Genomic DNA, 20,559 nt, shown 5'->3' with positions numbered 1-20,559 from the left:
AATAATCTGCAGTCAATTATGGTTTTGCTTCGCACGGAGACGGATGCAGATTCGATAAAACGAAAAGCCCTGGGGACCGATGACACACCTCGGCATTTCCCAGAAGAAATCAATTCTAATCCCTTCTAAGAAGCTTTAAATAATTTGGAGCTGCCATATTGACTTATTAAAATACAGCTTAAAAAGAGCTCTCTTGGCAATCCTTTTACAAGTGAGCAGGATATAAAGTTTTTTAAAAAAAAAAAAAAAATCAGACAAGAAAAAAATAATGTAGAGGTGGTAAAGTAGAAAGTTAAGTAGAGCTATATTGAAACACTGACAATATTACGATATCTATCTATCTATATCTTACATCTATGGTGGTTGATTTTTTAAGAAATCTAAAAGGAGGAATTACATTCAGCGCGAGTTGCCTCGCACGTCATCTATATGCTCCGAACACCTTTGGAGAGATTCAATTTTGGGAGCCGCCACGCTCATCATGCCAGGAAACGAGGCTCCATCCAGCTCATTTTTGCTCGCACTTGTTTGCAGAATGAAATTGTCTCCTAAAGCTGTTTATATATGGTGTGATATAGCAGCTAATATCGGGTGACTAACCTGATATTGTAGCGACTGTGATCCCAAAACGACAGTAATGCTAGATCATGATCTTGTCGAAAATCAATTGGATCATCATCATCATCAGTTATTCATATAGCGCCACTAATTCCGCAGCGCTGTACAGAGGGTCAATTTAGATAAACAGTTAAGCTACTAGTATGTTTTTGGAGGAAACCGGAGCACCCGGAGGAAACCCACACAAACACAGGGGGATCATTATTGGGTATGTGGTTTGCAGCTAAAGATGACCGCTATCAGCTTGTGTGTGTGGATGTGGGAATAGTCTACCAGCTCGTTACAAGAGACAAGTAGTCCTTGTTCGATTTGACCAACCACTTGAACAATGATCAGTTGACTCTTGGCGTCCTTTTCTGTATATTTTCAAAATCATCAATGTAAAACTACACAATGCAGCAATTCTCTTTGATCCAAGTCCTCATTCTATATGTGTAAGCCAGCTCAAACCAGCCCCCCACCCAAACCATGACGTCATCATTAGAAAATAAATCAAAGTGACTAATACGATGCCTCTCTTGATCAATGACATGTACATAGAGCTATATTTTAATCAGAGATATAAGGAATACTGTCCATGGTAACCAATCAAGCATTCGCTTTATTTACAATATGCTTTTCAAAGCTAAGCTCTGATTGGTTGCTATCGGTTACAGCACAATGTGCTATTTTCACCAGGTTATCAAACAGGTCTCACTATGTACCAATAAGTGTATTACAAGAATCTTTTGATGGATAAAACTACAACAAAAAAAGAAAATCAATGAAGCTTTCATCCTTAGACACACACTCGTCACAATAACCTCCGTGCCATTAACCTTATGTCCCTCTCTACGCCCACTCCCCATTCAGCCCTCTAATGACTGACTAAACAAGCGGAGAGTCTGTCACTGTCAGTTGCAGGGGCGGGTCCTGTGGTTTTACAAGCTTGTTCCCTGCTGCCCTTTGACACCTCTATGCAGGGGTGACATTAGCTGGGTTGGGTGTGCAGTTTGGAAACAATTCATAATATTTAGCCCGCTTACACATGTCACATCTGTGCTGCCGCCCTCCCGAGGGAGGAGGCCAACATCTGACAGGATCATTAGCTCGGTGTATACATTAATGTTAATCGTGGATAGTGGGATTGATAGGGTGTAGGACACTTTCATTACGGACAGAAGATTTGAGAGAATAACTGTCTGTACCCTGGTTTATAATAGACAGGTGTAACCGCTTGCGCCCCCCGCGCAGAACACGGTGGAATCGCTGCGCCCCACCCGCGCAGAACACGGTGGAATCGCTGCGCCCCACCCGCGCAGAACACGGTCGATCCACTGCGCCCCCCGCGCAGAACACGGTCGAACCACTGCGCCCCCCGCGCAGAACACGGTCGAACCACTGCGCCCCCCGCGCAGAACACGGTCGAACCGCTGCGCCCCCCACGCAGAACACGGTCGAACCGCTGCGCCCCCGCGCAGAACACGGTCGAACCGCTGCGCCCCCCGCGCAGAACACGGTCGAACCGCTGTGCCCCCCACGCAGAACACGGTCGAACCGCTGCGCCCCTGCGCAGAACACGGTCGAACCGCTGCGCCCCCCGCGCAGAACACGGTCGAACCGCTGCGCCCCCCGCGCAGAACACGGTCGAACCGCTGCGCCCCCCGTGCAGAACACGGTCGAACCGCTGCGCCCCCCGCGCAGAACACGGTCGAACCGCTGCCTCCCTATCAAAAATTACACAAAATAAGTTTGTCTGCTTACATGTATTATGACTATCATTCTTTAAAATACAGTTAACAGTTTCAAAATATTGGACAATAATTGGTAAATAAATCCTCCAATGATTAGGATAAGCAATGATCACACTTTAATTCTCTATCTGTGTGCACTTGAGATGTCATCTCCACCTACTTCCGTCCTATCCCAATGAAAAAGTGTCATGATCAACTTTAAATGTCAGTGTACAAATAAAGCCATCAAGTATTTGTGTGCTGCATGAAAAAGCAGCCAGTATTTATCTTATGTGCAAAATAAACTAAACTAATTTGCACCCCTTGCATTGTAACATGGTTTTTCCAAGGTGCAAAGTAACTCCTTTATTTGCTCTCCTCTCCTTAAAGAATCAGGCCCTAAATGTGTTATGCAATAGCTGTTACTAATGTGTAAATATATATATATATATACACACACACACACATACATATACACATAAATATATATATATATATATATATATATATATATATATATATATATATATATATATATATACACACACAAGTTAACCCGTGCATGATACTCATGCATTCTAGTCAAATCAAGCTACTTAAGGTGTTAAAAAGGTTCTTGTCATGCATTTGGGCCATAGCCCAGGCCTCAACCACCAACCACTCCCCACTGTCACCCCCGGCAACCACCAACCACTCCCCACTGTCACCCCCGGCAACCACCAACCACTCCCAACTGTCACTTCTCCTTCAAGAAATATATATATATTTTTTTTTAAATCTTTATAAACACTTTTAACAATTAACAAATTAAAAACATCTTAGTATACCAAATTTCAGCCCTTTCTGAATTTTTTCCCCCACACACACTAAGAATTTAGTAGGTCAGTGTATAACTCCGCCCAGCAGGTGGCGCTGCAGCTTGGTTTTATTTTTTTCACACACACACACAGACAGACTAACACACGCCACTAAGCATTTATACATATATACATATATATATATACACACATATATATAAATGTATGTATATATATATATATATATATATATATATATATATATATATATATATATATATATATATATATAGATATATATATATTTTATATATACACACACACACACACACACACACACTTTTCTTTTTGTCTTATGGCCTGTAAGTCTGTTTAACGACAGTGGGTCTCATTTACAAAGTGCATAACGTGTCCAGCGTGCCTCTTCAGATGTTCCTGCCTCGATTAAATGGAGCCACAGAGCCTAAAATGGCCGATAACGCAACAGCCAACAGAAACACACAAACAGAAGGTGTGACGTGCATTTTTGCAATTAGGAGAAAGTTTGTACATTGAAAACAAAGAAAGCACCTCAATAAAAAATTAGTTTATAGAATCCTCTCAAAACCCATTTCCTTCAAAACGTCAAATAAAATGCCTGACAGGCGCGCTTGGCTCAGCTGCTGTGATATTTCCCTTCATTACAGAGCCTGCGTGGGCTCTAAACCTCTCTAATTTTCTACATCGCAGCTATTTATTTAAATGCTATCTCGCATTATGAAGTGATAATCCACATGCACAGGAGATAATTTATGAGGCATTTAAATTAAGAGGAGCAGCTAATTGGGAGCATGTGTCTCAGTAAGCCTTGCAAATGCCGGGAAACTGCAAATGAGGAAGGTAATGGCAGCTCGTCCTGTATTTGTGAGAATATCCCGATTCTCTTAGAGAAGCATTTAAAAAATGATGTGACACAAAAGGACGGTTTATGAATCCTGATGACAATAAAGCTGTGGCTCAAACGTTGGGAAGTGTCATTTTTTTCAGCTGTAAACTTTACTGGGTTCCAAAATGCGTTTCGGAGACGTTGAAATCTCCAGTGACTGCAGGAAAGCACCAATGTGTTTATTTCTCTGCGGTGTTTTTGCATGTGCTTTGCAATTGTAAACACGGATTGCAATGTTTAAGGCCATCTCGTTTTCTAGTGGTAATATTATAGGGGGCACACTGCCATATTTATGTAGCTGTCGGCAGAGAGCGATCAGCTCAGAGTGAAGACGTCATTTATCAAGAGTCAACCTGTAGTGCACCAAGCCAAAATGGTGTCTTTACATGGCCTTATCTGTGTGACGTTTGTATGTTCTCCCCGTGTTTGCGTGGGTTACCTCTGGTTTCTTCCCACACTACAAAAACATACTAGTAGGTTAATTGGCTGCTGTCAAATTGCCTCTCTGTCTGTGTGTCTGTGTGTGTATATATGTAGGTTAGGGAATTTAGACTGTAAGCCCCAATGGGGCAGGGACTGATGTGAGTGAGTTCTCTGTACAGCGCTGCGGAATTAGTGGCGCTATATAAATAGCTGCTGCTGGTGATGATGATGTTGTCGACCGTAGATGAGGTGCATTTTACTCCTTCCGATAGCCAAATCTAGGCTAGGTGCCTGCCAAGGGTTCTAGATGCAACAATAAGATGTGTTGTGGGATGAGATAGTTAAATGAACTTCAGGGTTTGGCCCAAGTTTTTTGTTTATCGGCAGCCACAGAGACGTCCAGAAAATAACTGGACTTTTACATGCTATTGGAGGTGCTAGGGATGTCGAGTCAGCACTTACCTTCAAACTTTTTTTCATAATTAAATCATAGCTCCCAACATTCTGAATCTCGAAAGTGGGACAAAATAATCCCGTTCCTGTACCGCCCAAACTGTGGCCAGTTACCCCCAAACTCTGCCCACAAATGGCCATATTTGGTCAACCCCCACCCACTTTCCCATTAAGCACCACCCCTTTTGCAGGCTGCGAATCGGGACGTCCTGCCCAAGATAGGAACTGTAGAGAGGTATGATTAAATGTACTGAACAACTGCATAGTACGCAGTTAGTAAATGAACGTGTCTGTTGTCTAATAATTAAAACTGTCACAATAATCATAGGCGGCAGGGCAGGTGTTCAGGGAGGGTAAATGGGACAACTGCCCCCAAGTCTAACAAGGATTAGTGTTTCTTAGAAACGGATTTAAACAGGACAGTCCCAATTGTAGGGCTCTGTCCCGTTGGTCTACCTGGGAACAGGTTTGTCTCTCGGGTGGGAATGTTGGGGTGGGAAGTGCTAGGAAGCCCTCTTAGGGGGCGTGGCTACACCGCAGTTGCGACATGGCCACGCCCCCCTCCCCTGCTGGGTGGACAGATATATTGGGAGGTATGATACATAGATAATATGAATATTTGTTTTGATGCAAAAAAATCCCAAAAACATTCGCTACTAGGTACTGTATAATATGCCCGCAAAACACTATAATATTTGCACGATCAATGCAAAATGCACCTATCTGATTCAGAAGTAAATTCTCTATCAGAAGCAGCTAACCAGTGCTGGCCACAGTCATCATCAGCGTGCATTCACATCTGCCCTCTAGTACGTACCTTCGACGGCCTACGCTACATTTTCTTTTCCCTCCCAAACAGGAGGCGTGCACTCTCGTCCCTCCCCTGCTCCACCTCTCCAATCAGAAGGAGGCGTGCACGCTCGTCCCTCCCCTGCTCCACCTCTCCAATCGGAAGGAGGCGTGCACGCTCGTCCCTCCCCTGCTCCACCTCTCCAATCGGAAGGAGGCGTGCACTCTCGTCCCTCCCCTGTTCCATCTCTCCAATCGGAAGGAGGCATGCACGCTCGTCCCTCCCCTGCTCCACCTCTCCAATCGGAAGGAGGCGTGCACTCTCGTCACTCCCCTGTTCCATCTCTCCAATCGGAAGGAGGCATGCACTCTCTTCCCTCCCCTGTTCCACCCCTCCAATTGGAAGGAGGCATGCACTCTCTTCCCTCCCCTGTTCCACCCCTCCAATTGGAAGGAAACGTACAGTCTCTTTGTGGGCATGTGCAGTGCAAATTTCAACTCCGCATCATGCCCTGTGCGTATAAACCGCCCTTAAAAAGCCCTGAAACGACTAACGGATTCAGTAAAATTAATTGAATAGTAGCCGACTTGTTTTCATTGGATCGGTTAGTGTAGGCTGTAGGGGAGACCCTACCGGGACTCTTTACAACTTCCTAAAATAATACTAAATAAAAAGCAAAGTGAACCTTCTAGGAAAGTGGAGGTAATGTAGTGACTAATGACTTGCATGGGGTAGCTGTTTCCAGAAGGTTAGGGACCCGGGCCTAAAAATTTCATAAAGGAGCCTTGGGCATCTAGTTATCTCCTTATGATCAAAGAATACCTTATTTATTGTCGCTAACTAGCATATGCTCACAGGGTCATGCTGAAATCCTGGACTGCAAGAGGCACGTTAATAAAATATAAATAAAACAAACACTGTGCCAGGAACACAGTTCTCTGTATTCCCACAGGTTACAACAGTGGTCTCGCTACTTACATCTTCTTTTCCTTACCATGATTGGCATCTTCTCTATTAGAATAGTTGTTTTTCACTGTGTTGGTTCCAGCGTAATCCCCAGGGTTCCAGCAGGTGCATATGTAATTCTGCAGTGTTTTACCTTTCAATGCAGTAACAAGACAGGATTCCCATAGTAGCTGACATAATGGATATTACGAGCTGTTCTCTGCCCTTGGTGAGCGGAGGAAGCTGCATCACGTGCTCCCTAATAGACGTTCTCCGTTCAGGCTCGGCGCTGCAATCTCTACATTGAGTAATCTCCGAAGGACCTTATGGGTCAAGTTGGTTCAAGAGCTTGTGTAGAGTTTATATCGGGGCTGTGCTGGCAGAAGTGGATGGAAAGTGCACATACAAGAGAATTAATGTCGGTCAGCTGCCATTGTAGCTGCCCTTACTATATAAACTCCTTTCTATTCAGTAATTTATCACCGGTTCTGTAGTATAAGCGCTGCGGGCAGGAGAGTCCATAAGCAAGATCTTGACTGCTGCGGTCTACAGGTGACCCATGCCAGAAAGCTCAGCGGAAGATATAAAATGTAAAATTAAATCCCTATCTATTATTGTAACTAAAAATGATACAACCAGAAAGGTACGAATGTTATACTGGAAAAAAGGGTAGATGTTGGTTTAGGGCAGTGTTGGCTAACCTGTGACACTCCAGGTGTTGTGAAACTACAAATCCCAGCATGCTTTGCCAATATATAGCAGCTTATTGCTGGAAGGGTATGCTGGGACTTGTAGTATCACAACACCTGGAATGTCACAGGTTAGCCAACACTGGTTTAGGGAATGCCTCTATAGCTGGGGGTCTCCAGCAAATGCCCTTATGGTCCTGATGTAAAACCGGTCCTTGGTCTACTTTGTGAAGTGCGACAAGTGACACACTGTGGAACACAAACAAATAGGAGTCACTGGGGCAAACGCAGGATTTGTAGAGGGGGGTTTCCACACCATGCCGCCAGTGGGCGTGACCAGCATGCATGGGGGTGTGGCTATAATTTTAGACAGTGCTTGGCTGCTCTCCAACTCTTCCTATCCCCATAATATACATGGGCAATGCTGCGAGCACTACTGTTAGGTGCACGCAGCTCTCCCTTTTCAAGCAGAGCCGTGCGAAGCGGGATCAGGGTCCAGCCACCTCAATTATCCAGTGCCCCAGGCTTGGAGGGGGGTTTCCAGATACTAGGAACCCCCCCCCCCCCCCTCGGTTTGCCTATGAGTTAGAGCCACTCAATAATCAGATCTAGGCAGGCAATGAAACACCGTATAACATTTAGCAGTGGGGCAAAATGTCCTCAGTGTCTATCCAGCATGCTCTCTCGGTAATACACAGGTACTCATACTGCAGTAACAATTAAAGAAAACGCACACGCCCACACAGCAATTAGTAAGGCTGGGTACACACTACAGGCTTTTCAGCCAATTATCGTGCCAATCACACGATAAACAACTGATAAACTGCCTGATATTGCATTACCGTGTACACAAACTATAAAAGAATGGTCGTTCCAAAGCACATCGTATCATCAACATCAACATTTATTTATATAGCGCTGGCAAATTCCATAGCGATTTACAATTGGTTTTGTTTGATTTTTAAACCGGACGGAAAATGTTGTTCAACATTGGAACAATGTTGTTCCAATCCTGCAGTGTGTCTGCACTCAGGACCGGCAGTGTCCATAGATCTCTATGCAGTGTGTCTGCACTCAGGACCGGCAGTGTCCATAGATCTCTATGCAGTGTGTCTGCACTCAGGACCGGCAGTGTCCATAGATCTCTATGCAGTGTGTCTGCACTCAGGACCGGCAGTGTCCATAGATCTCTATGCAGTGTGTCTGCACTCAGGACCGGCAGTGTCCATAGATCTCTATGCAGTGTGTCTGCACTCAGGACCGGCAGTGTCCATAGATCTCTATGCAGTGTGTCTGCACTCAGGACCGGCAGTGTCCATAGATCTCTATGCAGTGTGTCTGCACTCAGGACCGGCAGTGTCCATAGATCTCTATGCAGTGTGTCTGCACTCAGGACCGGCAGTGTCCATAGACTCAGGACCGGCAGCGTCCATAGATCTCTATGCAGTGTGTCTGCACTCAGGACCGGCAGCGTCCATAGATCTCTATGCAGTGTGTCTGCACTCAGGACCGGCAGCGTCCATAGATCTCTATGCAGTGTGTCTGCACTCAGGACCGGCAGTGTCCATAGATCTCTATGCAGTGTGTCTGCACTCAGGACCGGCAGTGTCCATAGATCTCTATGCAGTGTGTCTGCACTCAGGACCGGCAGTGTCCATAGATCTCTATGCAGTGTGTCTGCACTCAGGACCGGCAGTGTCCATAGATCTCTATGCAGTGTGTCTGCACTCAGGACCGGCAGTGTCCATAGATCTCTATGCAGTGTGTCTGCACTCAGGACCGGCAGTGTCCATAGATCTCTATGCAGTGTGTCTGCACTCAGGACCGGCAGTGTCCATAGATCTCTATGCAGTGTGTCTGCACTCAGGACCGGCAGCTGTCCATAGATCTCTATGCAGTGTGTCTGCACTCAGGACCGGCAGTGTCCATAGATCTCTATGCAGTGTGTCTGCACTCAGGACCGGCAGTGTCCATAGATCTCTATGCAGTGTGTCTGCACTCAGGACCGGCAGTGTCCATAGATCTCTATGCAGTGTGTCTGCACTCAGGACCGGCAGTGTCCATAGATCTCTATGCAGTGTGTCTGCACTCAGGACCGGCAGTGTCCATAGATCTCTATGCAGTGTGTCTGCACTCAGGACCGGCAGTGTCCATAGATCTCTATGCAGTGTGTCTGCACTCAGGACCGGCAGTGTCCATAGATCTCTATGCAGTGTGTCTGCACTCAGGACCGGCAGTGTCCCATAAGATCATCTCTATGCAGTGTGTCTGCACTCAGGACCGGCAGTGTCCATAGATCTCTATGCAGTGTGTCTGCACTCAGGACCGGCAGTGTCCATAGATCTCTATGCAGTGTGTCTGCACTCAGGACCGGCAGTGTCCATAGATCTCTATGCAGTGTGTCTGCACTCAGGACCGGCAGTGTCCATAGATCTCTATGCAGTGTGTCTGCACTCAGGACCGGCAGTGTCCATAGATCTCTATGCAGTGTGTCTGCACTCAGGACCGGCAGTGTCCATAGATCTCTATGCAGTGTGTCTGCACTCAGGACCGGCAGTGTCCATAGATCTCTATGCAGTGTGTCTGCACTCAGGACCGGCAGTGTCCATAGATCTCTATGCAGGGTGTCTGCACTCAGGACCGGCAGTGTCCATAGATCTCTATGCAGTGTGTCTGCACTCAGGACCGGCAGTGTCCATAGATCTCTATGCAGTGTGTCTGCACTCAGGACCGGCAGTGTCCATAGATCTCTATGCAGTGTGTCTGCACTCAGGACCGGCAGTGTCCATAGATCTCTATGGAGTGTGCAGAGTCATAATTTTTTCAGCCGATGGTTATGACAGATGAAGAGCACAGATCCAACGGTAAAATCTTGTAAAATATGTATAGTGTGTACACATGATTGGCTGCTGATCGGGACTTTCAGTCGTTAGTAAAGTCAGTAATAATATGGCATCAGGAGATATTTTCTGTAGTGTGTGCCCAGCTGTAGGCTGTCAGTGCAAGATTTTTTAGTTAGTTTAGGAGCGGGGTTTTCCAGGGCTCGAAATTGAAATAAATACCTGTAGCGGTACACTTCGTAATGCTGCGGTATGCAGCAATACAACATGTTACTTACCATCCACTAGCCACCAATATTAAACAGACCTGTAAGTATTTCATGGCTCTCAGTCAGGGGCGCACGCGGGGGGGGGGGGGACGAACTGGAGCTAAACACTGCAGCAGTGAACTGTACAGCAGCCGCGGCGCTGTCTAAGAAGCATCTGCGGCGGTGCGGTGCTGTATTGCACTGTCGCTGTATAGTTCAGCATCGCCAAAATGGAGCTGCTGCGCATGCGCGGCAGCTCGCTCACGCTCTATATATTATTATTTTTTTTGGGGGGGGGGGGGGGGGGGGGGGAAGAAAACCCCCTCTAAAAAAATCCCGCGTTTGCCCCTGTCAGTGTATACCTGTATAAAATACAGACACAAACACCGTCATGTAGCTGCACCTATAAGAGGCACTTGCGCTAATGTGAAGCGGTTTCAGAACCAGCTAAAGAATGAAAAGAGAAGTTAATGTCAAGCTGGTTCCTAGGCTGTATTTCCCCAAATACTGGTTCGGTTCACAAATAAAAAAAAAAAGCCACCTCAGTGATGTCACTAGTCACTTGCGGCTTTCTCAAATATCAGTTTCGGCTGATAAAACGGCTGCGTGTAAGAAACTAGGGCCCTTCTGGAGCCAATACGTGAACTTTAAAACACTACGAAGAAAGAAAAAAACAAGTATAAACCCGCCTAACGGAATCTTGAAGGCCACTGGTGCAGATATTTATCACATCGACAGGACTTGTAATAAAACACGACACATCATGTGGATTAAGTTGAGCTGTAGAATACAGAGAGCCTGACAATATGTAGCTCTGATTTCACAGGCTGCTGCATTTTCTACGGCTCACCCCCCCCTCCTCTCCTCCTCCTTCCAGGCTCTCTCTTATAAGCTCGTTCCCTTGGCCTTGGAAGGTATGAAATATTACAGAGAGGCTACAGGAATTGTTCCCCAAGGCTCTGCTCCTGATGGCACGTGTAGAGACATATAAAAAACAAACACTATCAGTAACCTGTCGCCGCGGCCGGCTACGAGCCTGGAGCTTTCTTCCCTGCTGGGGCAGTTACTCACAATAGATTTCTCCCTGCACTAAGCACTGTGTATCTTGCACTAACATTATAATGATTTATAAACCCCATTTCTGCTGTGAAACTAATACATCAAGGCGAGGAGAAGACAAAAAGCAGCTGGAGCAATATATCGAGGCGCAAGACCAAAAAAAACAAAAAAACAAGACAAAAACCTAAAACACACAAATGATAAACTAGTCGCTGACAGGTCAGTATTGCCTCTCACTGTAATTAACTAGGAGACAATAAATAAATATTTTATTTCAAACTTCACCCCCCACCCTTCTACTAGTAAACGTCGAAATTCATTTTGGAATTGGGTCGTGCCGCACAGGAAGGATTAGGAAATTTTACATTTCAGAACGTGGAGGGGATTGTGTAGGTTCTGATCATTTGGATCTAGGAAATAAAGTTTTTTTATGCTTAAAATAATTTCTTTTTTTGCCAACATGCTCTCAATTAGTTGAGATGTCCTATGTCAGGGACCGGTAGAGATTGGTGGAACACTCCACCGCTTCTTCACACCTTGTTCATACTTGCCAACTCTCTCAATGTCCGGGAGATTCCCGAAATTCAGGTCGGTCTCAGACTCCCGGGAGAGCTGGCAAATGCGGGGCCAAAATGCCGCATTTGGCCGCGTCCCACCCCCTAGACACGCCCCTCTCCCGGATACACCTTACCAAAAGTAGGCAAGTATGACCGTGTTGGACCAGGCCCCCACGTGTCTATTTCAAACACTGACACTGTATAGATAGAAAGCTCCCCTCTTTAAGCCGGTGTGACAATCTGAATCAGTGCGGTTTAAACAGTTCCTCGTTGTCGCGTTGGGACAACATGGTAGTGAAGTGCTGGCGGGTGAGCTGTTCTGATTTTCAGAGGCCCTTATAATGGAAGGATGCAGTAATTTTGTCATTGCTGAAGCGGTTGAAAGTCAGACAGTCGACACCAAAATGTGACAGTCTGTCTGACGACAGGGTTAAAATGTAGACATTGCGAATGTCAACTGGTAGTAAAGTCGACAGTCACAATGTCGACATTTAAACAGCAATCTCAGAGACAGCTGGTGGATACGCCAGCAGAATACAGCCAGCAGAATCGCCGGCACAATTACTGTAATATACACCAATTAAAAACAAATAGAAAAAAACAAAACAAACAACCAACAAAAAACAGTCTGACCACCTCCCCTCCCCAAACAGTTTAATCCTAGTGCTGCCATCCCTAGGGCTAATCTGCTAGTCCCAGGGTTGTTGGTACTTGGGGTTCCCCATGTGTCCTGGCAGCCATGGGTATGCTGGTGCTTGTAGTACTACAAATGGTTAATGGCAGCCTAGGCTTGTAGGGACCTGTGGTGCACCAAGCCAAAATGGTGTCATTACCATCAAATACTTTTTTTATTACCCCTGAGGGGTGTGTGAAGAGTCCTAGGCGCTTTTTTTTTTCCTCGCGGACCCCATCTCCCTCAGGAATCCAGCTCCTGGATTGGCTGTCATTATGCTAGGGGGACTCCATGCTGCGGATTCCCCTGCTACAGTCCCACCATTCCCGGGTGGTAAAGCCTAGTGCTGGTATGAGTAAAATCGGGAGAACCCCACACTTTACGGGGGATTTTTTTTTTTTTTTTAAATGCATTCAAGTGTCATTATTATGTGTGTTTCTCAGCGGGTCCCAGCTGTGTTGTGCCGGCAAATCCACCAGCTGTGTTGTCGACATAATGACCCTGTCCACAGATCGTACCCAACCCGTACTGGAACTCCCAGAATTCTGCTAGCTGGGGGCAGGTGCAAGCTAGCTAACAACATTATAGATGGAATCATCCTTTAAGAAACACATATTTTGGCAACAGAAGATACGATACATAGTTTATGGTATATACTCTGCTATTGTACATATGGGTGTCCTGGTGTCCACCATCGTTGCAACACAGATTTACCCACAAGGCTTCAGGAGTCACAGCAATGATTATGGCTATTCCTGGTTATTGGCTGTAGTGACAGTATGACATATCACAGCCGGGACAGTCCCAATTTGAGGGTTGTGCCCGATGTCCAGCCCGGGGACACCTTTGCCCCGGAGATTGTAAAGTTGGTAGGTATGACAGCAGAGCGGAGGTGGACTAGTGCCGAGAGCACCACCGACAGGTAATAAATGATTATTTTGAAGGTGGTTGAAAATCAATAAGAGTTGGCCTAGTGCTTCCAAAGTGCTAGACATGTCCCTGAGCTGTGACCACACCCCCATTGTGACATGGCCACGCCCCTTCAGCTGTATGCCCCAATTTGTAGCCATAGACTACCCATCACCCTGAAGTACCTTCCCTCTTCCTCTATAGGGTTTGGCTTTACTTTATTGGCCTTGTACATGTTTTCTCAGGTTTGTTTACCAAATTTTGTTTTCTATCTAGCTCCCTTCTGTGCTTTTCAGCCATGTCTTTAGATTGCTATGATAATACTGTTGTATACAGAGAGCAATTATGCGTCATATCCAGAATTAATTCTGCCTGGTGATAAATGAACACAGCTAAAAAGCACAGACATAAGCCACAAGAGGGGGGATGGACACGTTTAGTAAAGGTCGCACAAAGGTGTGTACAAATCAATAAATTTAAGTAATCGAGAAGGTGGAAAACCTTTTTAAAACAACGGGAACTTTATTGACGCGAATTACATTTATCCAGTATTGCATTTCTTTTTCCAACCCCACCAAATAAAATCAGAATAGTTTTTTGTTGCTGCCCAGAGAACAACCCTAATCTGGTGTCTGTACTTCATTAATGGATAGGGAAGCAGGGGCAAACGCAGGATTGGTAGAGGGGGGTTTCCACACCACGCCACCAGTGGGTGTGACCAGCATGCATGGGGGCGTGGCTATAATTTTAGACAGTGTTTGGCTGCTCTCCAACTCTTCCTATCCCCATAATATACATGGGCAATGCTGCGTGCACTACTGTTAGGTGCACGCAGCTCTCTCTTTTCGAGCAGAGCAGTATGAAGCGAGGGCAGGGTTCAGCCACCTCAATTATACAGTGCCCCAGGCTTGGAGGGGGGTTTCCAGGCACTAGGAAACCTCCCCTCGGTTTGCCTATGGGAAGGGTCAGGAGTTGACACAAGTACCTGAGCCCCACATCACCTACTTCGGTCTACATGAAGCGTAGGAAGACGCGTGTCACTGAAGGCTTGTAGGATAAGCAAACATGGCAAATGGAAGCCAAGCGAACCACATTAAAAAAAAAAGTAAAAAAACAAACAAGCAATGAGATCGCTGAAAGGTTCCGTTTACGCCCCATCACTGGTAGCAATAATAATACTTTAGGTCAAGACTTCTTAGCAGAAAAAAAAAAAACAATCTTTTTTTTTTTTTTTCCAAAAGAGTCTGTGCTCAGCGTTCCAGAGACACAACCGATTCCCCAGGTGGCCTAATTTGTTATGTTGCCGGTTCTTAAATGGCAGAACAATAAAGCAGAGTCTATTGTTAGCTCAAACGAGCCTGATGATTTGCATCTGGTCATGGGTTACTGTTCGGCTGCCTTCTTCATTTAGGCTGAGCAAGCTGGATCATCACAGTGAAAAAAAATAATAATAAAAAAAAAAATAAAAAAAAAAAAAGACAGCCCCCTCCCATGGGTAATTGGGGAGAGAAGACCCCACCTCTCGTCTGGTGGATACGCAGGTTATTCCTACACAAACTCATAAAAACAGCTGCACTCTGCTAAATTGGTTTGCAGAATAAACTCTGATAATTTATTATGCCTCTTAATTCGCATAAACTTAGGCGTATATTATTTTATTCATTCTTCGGCAGAGGAGACGCTGCTGGGGAAGGCAGTCCTTCCGAATAACCTACTTATTAGCATCATAATTTATGACCGTGCGCTGCTGTAAGAGGAGAGGGAAGAAAAGAGGAAAAAAAGAAAAACCCTACAAAGATGAAGATGAGACTAATAAAGTCTTAACAATCCTTTGGTAATGCGTAGGCATCAATTTGCGGTGTATAGCGGAGATTTCCGGTTGTACTATGTTGCCATCAGTGACCTCGGCCATCTATGGAGGAAAGACGCATATTGGCTTCAGGGGGCGGGGAGGCCTAGGCGAAAGAGCCCAAAAATGCACGACATCAAATAAAAACAAAAAACAAAACACAATACCATCATCAGCTATTTATATAGCGCCACTAATTCCGCAGCGCTTGTGAAAGTCAAATAATTGGATGAAGTAAACTAAATTAATATTGTTTTACCACGTGATTGCGATTAGTATGTCACGTGTTATGACGCAATCGCACCGATTAATAACACACAGATTTACATTCGCACTTACACACACACACTAATATATATATATATATATATATATATATATATATATATATATATATATATATATATATATATATATATATATATATATATATATTATAATACACATTTGTTAAGCTTCCAATTCACATTTATTTATTAGTAAAATGTATTAGAGATTTAAACTATAGTAAAAGGTATTAATGGTTCAGGTGCCCTAAAAGGTAAAGAGAGTTTAGTCTCATATTAAAGCTTAATTCACCAGCACTAACCCGGTTTCGACAGAATAACGCTCGCATCTAGTGGTCGCAAGTTATGAACAATATGATATTAATACTCAAAAGTACTTTGTTTGTGGGTCAGTTTGAACTGTTTATTTGGCGGGGAGACATGTAGACAACAGTTGGGGGAAGTTGCCCCCCCCACCCTTTGTTGAAGATCAAATCAACTGACCTATGACCAGCAGACAACTGGAACATCGTTAACCCTGGACCAGTGTTATCTGTGTACATAGTGACATCATCAGTGTTTTTTTGCAAACTGAAGCTGTATATAAACTTCCCTGGGCCATTGTTCTCTACCTTCCTGACTGCAAACTACATGAACCTGGGCCCAGGTGAAGCACTAGTGAAAATGTAATGTATTCAGTTTTTATACTTTCCTGCTTTATTTTAATATCTTTTAATGCGTTATGAGGGCTTGCTGTAAATCCTGCTATATTTTGCAATTAAATATCTTTGTGCGTTGGAACCACAATAATCACATTGGACAAGGTTTATTGGTAAACGACAAAAGCAACTTAACACGCTGCACAGAGAAGTCATTCACATCAGCCACACCTAACAACTAGAGTATTAAGTGTGACGCCAGTAAACTGGATCTTTCACCAGTCCATAAGTAAATTATTGTGTGCTAATAACAAACAAATATTTAGAGGCCTATATATGAAAGGAAGAAAAGACCTTTATCCAGAGAAAACTGGTGTTCTAGGGCTTCTCCATATCTATCATGTGATAAGTTTTGCCTGGCTTCTCCGACGAAAGCTTCCCCAAAGCATGGGGAAGCCTATTTAACAAGGACAGCGGTGCCACAAGTACTACCAAAATTATTCACGGAGAAAATGCTTCATTTTTATTATTTTTTTTACATTTTATTTATTATTATATTTTGGTGGAAAGCGATTCCCAAGTCAAGGCTTCTAGTTCCACGGTACATGTGTGAACCGGCAAACCGGGTCACACTTACACAGAAGGACTCATGAATGGCTGGCGGGGTGGTAAGCTCACCCATACCGCTGCCAGCCACTAAGTATCATTGAGCTGCTCAGACAATATTTTCTAGGTAAATTGAGATAATAGATGTTCTATCGCTGCGATAAGTGTCAAAAGAAGATCTATCTTATCCCCCACAATCGTAAAAAAGACCCATAAGTGCATTAAGGATAACAAACCACTAATCAGATGAAATTAAGACGCTCGTGCGATCATATGGATATAGAGAGGAAGGGGGTCCATATATAAAAAGATGGAGTAGAATGGGAGCATTGTCTGAATTTTCATGGGTACCATCCAACTCTTAAGCCGTAAGCGCACCGAGAGCCGGGATTTGGCCAAACACTTTTACAGATTTGTAGGCAGTAGGAGGAGTGGTGGAATGGCATTCACCCCCACTTCCACGTCTGTGTAAAATATATATATACATACACACACATATATGCACAGTTTTTGCTCTATGATTGTGTCTCTGAATATAATACACACAGATATTGTATAGAGGAAAAGTCTAAGTGGAACTAAACTAGACCGTTTTACATTTTTAATACTTCTCACCCTTATTAAGTAACATATAAATTCTCTCCATCTCACTGATAAGTAGATCACTGCAAACGTAGGCATTTTAAAGAAGAATTGTAAGTAGGGTAAATTAAACCTAAAAATAATTAAGCCTCATCATTATTTTCAGGGACACATTTTCATTAACTTTCATTATTCTCTAAAAAAAACAAAAAAACCTTGAAACTTATCTCTTGGAATTAATGATTATTCGGCGCACAGGCAGCCCCTCTACAGGCTTGAAGAATGAAGCAACTTCGTGCACAATGATCTTTAATTACCTGTACTCCATATCATTTGGAAAAAAAAACAAGTCATCTTTGATTAAATATAAATATTAAAAAAAACAAAGTCTGGTTATATGAGGTAAGGCTTATGTCTAGGCTCATTATGCCTGATGCGGATTTATCGACTCAACAGCGGACAACGTTCAAAATGAGGGAGGGAGAGTGGGCGGGGCCATGGAGAGTGGGCGTGGCCAGGTAGAGTGACCTGTGGATTTTTATCAGTTATAGCAATTGTACAGGAGTCAACACAATGGTTGGTTGATTTGGTCAAATAGCCCAACCAAAATTGCCACGCTTGTGGCCAATAATAAATCAGCTTTTCCATTGCATATCTGCTTAAATGTAAAGAGTGATGGAGTATCTCCTCCTGGATCCATCAAAAATATAAGAAAATTAGGTTTTCAGCCATTGAAATTCTCATTCATACTTTTTAATAAGATCTCCGATCCACTAGATCGCAAATTTTTATACTCTGATGTGGATGTGGCATAACGTCTAACAATAGCATACCCGCTAAGTGTCCCGGATTACCATGGGCTATTCTAGTTTTACAGGCTCATTGTCCTGCATTCACACACACACAAGATTCCCTGGACTGTCCTGGGGGTCTGATTGGTTGCTATAGTCAACATCTCCACTTTTCAAACCCAAGACTTTGTTACACGTAAAAGTTTTTACCTGGATTTGTGATACATTATGCAGAGCTTTTTTTTTTTTTTTTTTTTTAACACCACAGAGGGGACAACAAGAGATACTTTCAATTCAGTTCTAGAATTTTCAGGGGAGTCCCAAATTAAGGGGGGGGGGTGACTTCCTAAACTTCTAAAAGTACAATTCTCCTGGAAAGAGCTAACCTGCCGGAAAGTGGGCGGGGACATGACTCAAATTGCGTCATGGAGTCCAGCTTACACTGGGTGGTCGGATGCATGATGACGCTCCCTGCCTTTCGCGTTTACCAAGGTGGGCAGGGCTTGATGACTCAGCTGTCACATGATTATGCAAATCACCTCATCAAGCTCCACCCACTTCTTATTTTCTTACCCCGCCTCCACATATCTCAGAAGACAGGTTGGTAAGGTGGGTAAATATGTAATATACCAATGTATTTAAGAATTAAAATGACATAATTATTACTCTTATAGGGTAAAATAGCATAGTAACCCAATTGGTAACATTATAATGAAAAGTGAATTTAGCGTGATATCATTATGAAGCAACATTGGCACAGCAATAAGAGATCTACTAAACATACAGGGGATCATTTTACCACACTCAGTAAAACGCGTTCCGCAAATGGCTTTGTTTTGCACTCATGTCCATCTGGACCTCCCAGAGCACTTACTTTGAGGTTTTTGGACATACCTCCGTGAACTAGAAGTGCACTTAGATGTGCAGAGTGGTGGAAAAAAGCTGAAGAGTCGCTCTGTGCAAAACGTCACACCAAAGTTTTTTTGTACATATGCAAAACGCGTCAAGAAAAGCTGACTCTGCAGAAATACAAGTGTTGGCTGAAACTGGTGCAAAATTCAAGTCCTCTGGCGGCGTGGAATTGCCCATGCGCCCCTCTGTAAAACAAGAAATGTCCCTAAAAACGTGTACATCTCACCATCTAAATTTAATAATGATCCTCCGCAAAGCAAAATCAAATTTTTCTTCCAAAATTAGATGCACACTTCGCAACACCTTGGCTCCGCCGAACTTCTCCCTTCGGCAAACCGTTGCATCTAAGCAAACATTCTACCCCGCAAATCCATACCCAGCTGCTGGACACAAGGAGTACCGATGCGAACTGAGGTGTACAACGGCACCAAAGTGAATTCTGCACTGTACCTCAGCAGTTATGTGGTAATAAATTACCTCCACAATATGTTAAAATAAAGGAGAAGTCCCGTTGTGTCATATGTTCTATTTGATGTTATCTCTGTGTTCTGTAACTTTTTTTTTTTCCTTAAACAAAAACGTTAATAAAAGTACATAACAAAAAAAAAAAAAAAAGTTGTGCGCTGGCCCCTATGTTTTGGTTTTGGTTCTAAAACGTTTTCGGGTTTTGATTTTGTTACAGGTTTTTCCCCAGAACCATGAAAGGTTTTGGATCTAGATTTATTAATGAATTGTGAAAAATAGGTAAAATGATGTGATTCTGAGCTGTTTTTGCTCCTCTATTACTACTTCTAGCATTAACACTCATTTATAGTCATTTACAATCTATTTTCTAATGATCTCTTCACAGCTGTCCTAATTTGCACTAATTATGGCCAAAGTCTGCACCGAGCTGGCTGGCTAAAATGAGTGACAGAGTAGCGGCAAAAATACATGGCAGTATACTAACAGATACCATCGCCATTGCTGCTTTCAATTTCTTTTAATTCAATTCCATTCCTCAAGTTATAAGTCGACGTTTCATCCTACATTTGGACCTTTGTTAAGAAAATCTCATAGAACATAAAAGACAGATATTAAAAAAAAACATGGTTACCTGACTTCTTATGCAATACCAGATTGTCTTTAGTTACAGCTCATGATTCATCAAAAGGGGATTCCCTCATATATTTTGCAATGATATGCAGACTATGGGCTAGATTTACTAAACTGCGGCTTTAAAAAAGTGGAGATGTTGCCTATAGCAACCAATCAGA

The 20,559-nt window shown here is 43.8% G+C and overlaps 1 protein-coding gene across 5 annotated transcripts in view; it reads right to left on the bottom strand.

Annotated features, from left to right (window-relative positions):
* The window catches only part of CFAP77 (cilia and flagella associated protein 77), a 155,968-nt gene that overhangs the window by 57,878 nt on the left and 77,531 nt on the right, over positions 1 to 20,559 (bottom strand). The window contains exon 1 of one of the 5 annotated variants that reach the window (XM_075185288.1): positions 12,036 to 12,098. The exons of 3 other annotated variants lie outside the window; for them this stretch is intronic. In XM_075185288.1, coding sequence (XP_075041389.1) covers positions 12,036 to 12,044 — 9 coding nt within the window. In that variant the 5' untranslated portion in view covers positions 12,045 to 12,098. Of the gene's footprint in view, positions 1 to 6,712; positions 6,878 to 12,035; positions 12,099 to 20,559 lie in introns of those variants that run through there. One more of the 5 variants, XM_075185287.1, reaches the window with a different exon arrangement.

This window comes from Mixophyes fleayi, chromosome 9 (assembly GCF_038048845.1).
Source record: "Mixophyes fleayi isolate aMixFle1 chromosome 9, aMixFle1.hap1, whole genome shotgun sequence".
NCBI lineage: Eukaryota > Metazoa > Chordata > Amphibia > Anura > Limnodynastidae > Mixophyes > Mixophyes fleayi.
This window is presented reverse-complemented; position numbering and strand designations above follow the sequence as displayed.